Source organism: Conger conger, chromosome 2 (assembly GCF_963514075.1).
Source record: "Conger conger chromosome 2, fConCon1.1, whole genome shotgun sequence".
Lineage (NCBI taxonomy): Eukaryota > Metazoa > Chordata > Actinopteri > Anguilliformes > Congridae > Conger > Conger conger.
In genome coordinates, this window is record NC_083761.1 from 21,005,181 (window position 1) to 21,012,840 (window position 7,660).

Below are 7,660 nucleotides of genomic sequence, written 5' to 3' on the forward strand. Positions count from 1 at the left end.
CGTATATTATACATCCCGTGGCTTTGTCAAAGAACAACCATTGGTCGAATTTACATTGTTGTTCATATTACCTTGTCTAACTTTGTTGTTTTTGTTGTAAAGCGTACGGATCAACGATCTATATCTGTAAATAATATAATTTAGTGACGTTCCCCTAGGGCCTAACATTTTGACGAAATACTTTCTGCGACGCGGCAGCTTTCCTCATTGACTGTCGACAGCGCAATTGAAAACAGCTAACGTTAGCTGATTAGCTAGCAAAATTCAATTTCGGATTCAAAATTGACTGTTAAAATGTCGTTCATGGAGGATGAATCGTCAGAGAGTGGGAGGGCAGGTCGAACAAGAATGGAAAGCTATTTTTTCAGTAAGTTTCCCATCCCGCAAACTTATGTTCTGTAAGTTATGATTCTATCTTGCGTTAGCGCATTTAGCCAGAGGTAACACACGTGGAATTTTCTTGCTACGTCCTGTCGTCGTTAAATGTTGCGATTGCTTAGCCACTTCAATTGGTTGGTTATAAACAATCTCAGATGCGTTATTTCATATGAGCGATGTGATATATTTATACACAGTTAAAACATGTTATTTGTTTGGTAGGCTGCGAGTTGTCCTCGCAAGTCCCGTTCTACACCTTTCAAGGAGACGAAGATGAAGATGTAGAACATTATTTGGATATCCGGACGGTGGGTAGTTTATATTATTCCTGATTTTTTTACGTCTGAAAAACTGTGATGTATTGTTAATCTTAACAGAGTTTGCGTTGATTGTGGATGAAAGAGTGAGAACTTCCTTTCTCTAAGAGTAGCAGTGTGCTTAGCTTCTACCCTAAGCAGAGATGTTATTCTTTCCTGATTTTTCAGGCAGAGGAATTATGTATGCAATAAGCCCATGCATGCCTCGTGAGTTTGTACTCTTTCACAACTGATAGCAGGGTAGAACGTTCCGCAATGAAGTCAAATAATAGTCGCCCCAAAAATACATTTTATAATGATCACTGTTTGGTGAAGCAAGGTTCTTGGCTTGAGTGACTACAGATATCCAGGTGAACCCTCGACCTTTGATGGATGGCTAATGTGTTAAATATGGGCTAAGTCTTCCAGTTAGATTATTACTACAGTAATGCAGCTGGTATATCTAATATAAAAATGAATCTAGTGATTACTCTGCTCACACCAGGTCAAGGAGTAACCAGTTGTCAAGTGACTAGAAATTATCTCCTTTTACATGTCCACCCTCAGTTTTTTTGGCCCTTTGGTAGATATACAAATTTAGGGACTGCCTAGGGACGCTTCAGACCTCACAACTTACCAGTCTCTCCTGGCGGCATTCTCTTCCGCTGTCACTGCCGCCAAAGCAAAATACTTTCAAACACAAATTCAGAACTCCGGTTCTAACCCCCGGAAACTTTTCTCTATTTTCTCCTCTCTCCTCAATGCACCGCCTCCTCCTCCTCAGTCCTCCTTTTCTGCTGATGACTTTGCTGATTTCTTCGATGAGAAGGTCACAGTCATCCGTAGATCTTTTACAACCACCGCCCCCCTCACTGTGCCCTTCCCCCCCCTCTAGGCCCATCCCTTCCTTTTCCACTTTCTCCCCCCTTACAGACTCTGATGTTTCTCAACTCCTGCTCTGCCACCGCCCTACAACCTGTGCCCTTGACCCTATCCCCTCTTCTCTTCTCCAGACTATCACACCTGACATTCTCCCATTTGTCACCTCCCTTGTCAACTCCTCCCTGTCTTTCGGCTGTTTTCCGGCATCCTCTAAGAGGGCCCACATCACTCCGCTGCTAAAAAAGCCTGCTCTGGATCCCTCCATCATCCTGAACTACCGCCCGGTATCTCTTCTTCCATTCCTTTCTAAAACTATAGAACGAGCCGCTTCTACTCAACTTTCTTCTTTCTTTTCTAACAACAACCTGCTAGACCCCCATCAGTCTGGCTTCAGATCGGGCCACTCGACAGAGACTGCGCTCCTCTCCGTCAGTGAGTCACTCCATGCCGCACGAGCAGCCTCCCTCTCCTCTGTCCTCATTCTCCTAGATCTCTCTGCTGCCTTCGACACTGTGGATCACTCCATCCTCCTGTCTGCTCTGTCAGCAACGGGCATCTGTGGCACAGCCCTGGACTGGATTGAGTCCTACCTCTCTGGTCGCTCCTTCCAGGTTGCCTGGGCTGGTTCGGTATCGACACCTCGGCCCTCGCCACAGGAGTTCCCCAGGGCCCTGTGATCACTGCACATGGGCTATCCTACCACTGCTACGCGGACGATACCCAACTCTTCGTCTCGTTCCCGCCGTCTGATACGCAGGTTTCAGCCCGTATCTCTGCTTGCCTGAGGGACATCCAGAGCTGGATGGACAACCACCATCTAAAGCTCAACCCAGGCAAGACTGAAATGATATTCATCCCTGCTAAAACCTCTCCCCATCTGGATCTCTCCATTTCCCTCGGGGATACCACACTCACGCCGTCACCCAGTGCAAGGAACCTCGGTGTGGTGATGGACAGCAGACTGTCCCTCTCCGAGAACATTGTGGCGGTGACCCGGTCATGCAGGTTCTTCCTATACAACATACGGAGAATCCGCCCCTTTCTCACCCCCTACTCGACCCAGCTCCTGGTCCAAGCGATGGTTCTGTCCCGCCTGGACTACTGCAATTCCCTCTTGGCTGGCCTCCCAGCGTCTGCCATCAGACCCCTCCAACTCATCCAGAATGCAGCAGCTCGTCTGGTCTTCAACCTTCCCAAATACTCACACGTCACCCCCCTGCTTACTTCCCTCCACAGGCTGCCTGTCATGGCTCGCATCAAATTCAAAACATTGGTGCTAGCCTTCCAAGCAGTTAAAGGGTCTTCTCCAGCTTATCTACAAAAAATCATCAGACCCTACACCCCTGCCAGACCTCTTCGTTCAACCTCCACAGGCCGCTTGGCACCTCCCCCTCTCCGAACCTCCACATCACGCTCACGACTACTGTCTGTTCTGGCTCCACGGTGGTGGAACGAACTCCCCGTTGAGGTCAGAACTGTAGAATCTCTCCCCACCTTCAAGCGCAAGCTGAAGACACACCTCTTCAAGCAGCACCTCTCCCCATCCCTCCCTACCTCCCTGTGAACCTTAATTGTTGTCTCTGTGACTTGCTTTGTGTATCGGTATTCTTAGTTGGCTAGGTAAGCAGTGTTTGGATGGTTAACTTTGGTCATTTTTGCTGTTTGTTTGTTTCTTTGTTCTCAAAAAAAAAAAAAAAAAAAAAAAAAAAAAAAATGGCCCTCGTCCTTATCTTTGTTGTACAGGTAGCAATTGAAATTGTACTTCCCTCTAGGGTCTTTCAGCGAACTTATCCCTGGTTATGGGTATGCACTTTGTTGTACGTCGCTCTGGATAAGAGCGTCTGCCAAATGCCAATAATGTAATGTAATGATTGAAAAGTTCCATTAAAAAAAAAAATGGACATGGCACTTTGGCCAAATGGAATATCCATGTTTGAAATTTGGAAGGCGGACCATACCTACGTGTGATGGAAATGTGTTTCTTCAACCAAGTCCACCTTTTGCAGGTCTGTCTGGGAACTGGCGCTAAGGAAGAGAGCAATGTTGTGGAGGTGACAGCCCTGAATCACCGGGGGAAGAAGGTTTCTGTACCGGTGGCCAACCTTCACGTTTCCTGCCTGCCCATGGTACCTGTTGTCTCATGCCATTCGCACAGTCGTCATGGCATAATGACCCCACTCTTTCTTATCTTTAGCCCCTTGTTGTATTTTGTACTTTAATATAGGACTTGAATTTGTATTTGTCATGGTACTGTAGTTCCTGAAGTTTTAGATGTCTCAGTATGTAGCTACAGCTTTGGCCTATCTACCTTGTGGACTAGACTTATGTTCATGGATATGCAATGGATCATGTATGAATTGTACCGTATCTGAACTGTTCTGTTTATTTTGGCAGGTGAGCATGGGAGAGTTTGAGGTGAAGGCCCCTGTGACTTTCAGGCTCAAGTCTGGAACGGGACCCGTCTGTGTGAGCGGATTTCATCTTGTCGGTGAGACTAACAGTGCCCCCTAGTGGGATGGGGGAGGGGGTATGCTTATCGTACTGTAGTGCGGGGCTGCCCAACCCTGTTCCTAGGCATCTACCTTTTGTTTTTCCTAACAAAGCACACCTCATTCAACAGCTAGAGGTCTCATTGAGCTTGTTAATTGGTAGTTGAAATGGAAACCTACAGGCCGGTAGATGTCCAGGTGCAGGATTGGACAGCCGTGCTCTAGAGGCACAACACTTATCGCAGTAAACTTGCCGAAAAGCAGTGGATGATGAAGGAAAGAGTCAGGTAGGTCCATGTTGAAGAATCTGTTTTAATCACAAAGTACACTTGATGATAAAAGATACGCCACTCTGATAACTAGCTTACCATGTTCAATCTTTTGCTCGCATTGCAAACCTTCGGAGTTTCTGTAAGGTGTATTTCTTCACTTTGAAGGAGGTATGCTACTCACTCCTATAGGCTTCAAGTCTTTATGCAAAGCTAACACGTGATGCTAACGTGGAAGCCGAGCCAGTGAATGTACAAAAATGAAAATGAAATCAAACATCTTGTCTGGGAAAATTATATTTCCCAAAATCTTGGTGTATTCCTTTAAGGGTATTGATTAAAAATTGGTCAAGACCAATAATCAGTTTAAGGGGCAGTTTTCCTCCCTGTCGATTTTCAGCTCAGCTGCTTCCACTTGTTATTTTGTTTCTGTGGCCCTATTCGGACAGGACTAATTGACCGCAATCTGGTGACGTTGGATCTTTTTTCCCTTATCATCCCAAAGCACGGTCCAACAGTCTGCTGGATATCATGGAAGTTTTATACATTTTTGACTGCCTGATGATCCTATTATCATTATCAAAAAATAAATAATTAAAATAAATCAATGAAGAGATTGCTGTCCTGCAAATTAGCCACTGTATCGGCAGCTGCCTTTATACAAGAGTCTGGAACTCTGGACTCACCACTCCCACCTCCATAATATTTCAGAGATTCCAATCCTGTCTAAAACGGTACATTAAATGACACACGTCCCTACGTTGTAATTGTATCTCAGATACATTTGGGAAATGAATTCTGTGCAGGAGGATTTTGTCCTCTTTTAATGTAATTTTCCTAGTTTGAGGTGCAAAACACTGTGGTTCTTGCCTAAACTTTTGTACCATTTACTTTCTCCATATAATGCAACTGAGGGTATATCCAGTTAAAATATGCTTGGTAGGATTGGTACAGATCACTGTGCAACCAAACTATTCCACAGCCTGTTATTAATCACACTGCAAGAATAGCATTTCTGGGTTGTTAGATTTTTCGTTATTTTACAACCATTAAGGAACAGTAAATTGCACTCATACGGATTCAAAAAAATCTCTCTTTATTGAAATCTGAAAAAATGCTAAGAATTCTCAATAAAACATTGTGTGATACTGGAACAGCTACTGCTGTTTATGAAAAAATAGTTTTAATTAAAAATGAATTGCTGCCATATAAAAAAAGAAAAAAGAAAAACAGGCATAGGCTAGATCCAGACAACTTAACATTGACATATTTTTTTTTTTAATTACAAAATTAAACTTTACATGTGCAGCAGGGAAACGAATAACAAAAATGTAGGCTATATCTATATCTGATAAGTCTATCTGCCCTTTCTTTAAAAAATTGTCAAATAAAACTTTGCATGTTCAACCACAGTAGTGGAGACCAGAAAATGCATTCAGGCCCCATTCACATGCACAATTCTGTGAAGCCAGTACTGGAGAATATTAACCTTATAGGTACAATAGGTAATTTCAGACTTCTAATGGTCAACAGAGGAATTGCAGCGACAAACACCCTCAACCCCCCTGCCCCCAAATTTGAGAACTATAAACACAGGCAGAGGGTGCTTTTTCAATGATTAAAGGGATCATGTAAAGGGATTTACAATGTTCTTGTAACAAGGTTTCAAGCTTTTAACACAAAAATCTTACCTTTTGTACCTTTTAAGGTCTGGAATTGAATCCTAAGATTCTAGCGCTTAAGATATGTCACCTAGGAGGGGGTGCACTCGGTTTATCCTTTTTGAGTGTCTCCAAAACATTGCTTGAAAGGCCCAGGCAACCTCTGGAGGGTGGTGTGCAAGTTGGGTCTACAGTACAATTCCAAAACCACACTGGCTATTCACATTCCAGATCTCACAGCAGTCCTGTAAAGTTGTTGTTTAAAGGGACCAAGCATTTGCGCAAGGTATGTAGACGTTTTTATCACAGTTCAGCATCGGTGCAAAAACCGCCGCAGATGGGGCCAGAGCATGATTTGGCTTCACTAATGATATACACGAGGTCACCTTCCCAAGCTTCAGTCAAAACAGTGGAAGACAGGACATGAATTATTCAGTTTTGGGGTGGGGGTGTTAGACCCATCACAGTGTTCTTTTATGATTATGGTAAATGCACAAGGCAGGAGAATGGCAGCAAGGTACCTTTGATTTCCCTCAACCCCCACCTCCCTTTCCCCAGCCTTTGAGGATGATACAGACTCTGAGGTATCGGAGGATTTGGAAGAGATTGATGATGACATCATCCCCATCAAGCCAGCAAAGAAGAAGCAGAAACTCTGACTGATGTCTCTGAGGTACGTCTCAAATTACTATTACGATTTTCTTTAATGGTGCCCATATGTCCAAAACATGGCAGGAAATTGTGGCAGTAGGATGTATACTAGATTATTTTGTTTAGAATCCAGTTTGTAAGTTCAAGTTTTGTTACTAGGATTCGTTATTGGTAAGTTGTGTGTGTAATACATTTCTTATCATGCAGTTCAAGCCACACCAAGGAATGTGGAGGGTCTTCAGTGAAGGAGAAATTGAGTTTTTCCACAGTTGGAGCCAAGTACCTCTAAAGTGGTTTACATTTTTAAATTTTTTAGCATTTTAACACATTTTACAATTTGGAGTACAAAGTCCATCTTCAGCCACAGTTAAGAGAAAAAATAAATACATTTTATAGATTGAACAAGAGGGTAACTGTTCTGCTCTCTGATAGCAATGGACAGTCCATTTTGTTGTTACCGTGCAACTTCAACTGTGTGTGTATGTACATATTGTGTGCTTTGCATGCCTTTTTCTTTTTAACTGTGACAAACAGACAAAGGAAAGCATGTGCATTGTCGAGCTCCTTTGTGGTTACAGCACCGATGTAAGGGATTGGTGGATGGGGGGCTGGTTTGGGTCTTTAACATTAGCCAACTGGAGATTCATCAACCAATCTTGTATATTTATATACATTATGTGAATAAAATTTTGTGCCATTTTCAAAAAGATCTTTTTTCTCTTCACTTGCCTTGGCAGAAAGGGTTTAGTTACATATTGCTCCACAGACCCAACACACTTTGAGTTTATGTTCTGAAGAATATAATGTGAAATTGGGGAAAAAGGGGTGCTCTTTCAAACCACCCCTCCCCAAAGGTCAGATATACCCATCATCTGCTTCGTGATATTACAAACACCAAGACCATCTTCCATTTGAATGAAAATTAGACCAGAGTTTTTATTCCCCCCTCCCCCCCCCCCCCCCCCCCCAAGTCCCCCATCTGAACAGCAATGCACTAGTCCTGTAATGCCTGCATCAGACATTCAGAGGGTGCT

The 7,660-nt window shown here is 43.5% G+C and overlaps 1 protein-coding gene across 1 annotated transcript; it reads left to right on the forward strand.

Moving 5' to 3' along the window:
* Positions 1–174: 174 nt before the first annotated feature.
* npm3 (nucleophosmin/nucleoplasmin, 3) lies at positions 175–7,333 on the forward strand. Its single transcript, XM_061232098.1, has 6 exons — positions 175–367; positions 601–686; positions 3,563–3,682; positions 3,951–4,044; positions 6,534–6,648; positions 6,834–7,333. Exons 1-5 carry the CDS (start codon positions 295–297, stop codon positions 6,632–6,634), a joined length of 474 nt encoding a protein of 157 aa, XP_061088082.1. The 5' UTR covers positions 175–294; the 3' UTR covers positions 6,635–6,648; positions 6,834–7,333.
* Positions 7,334–7,660: the final 327 nt, after the last annotated feature.

Excerpts from the sequence above, each read along its gene's own strand:
- npm3 (XM_061232098.1), top strand. The coding sequence starts at position 295 with ATGTCGTTCATGGAGGATGAATCGTCAGAGAGTGGGAGGGCAGGTCGA. Across the intron at positions 368-600 it reads AATGGAAAGCTATTTTTTCA|GCTGCGAGTTGTCCTCGCAA; the intron begins GTAAGTTTCCCA and ends TTTGTTTGGTAG. Across the intron at positions 4,045-6,533 it reads GAGCGGATTTCATCTTGTCG|CCTTTGAGGATGATACAGAC; the intron begins GTGAGACTAACA and ends CCCTTTCCCCAG.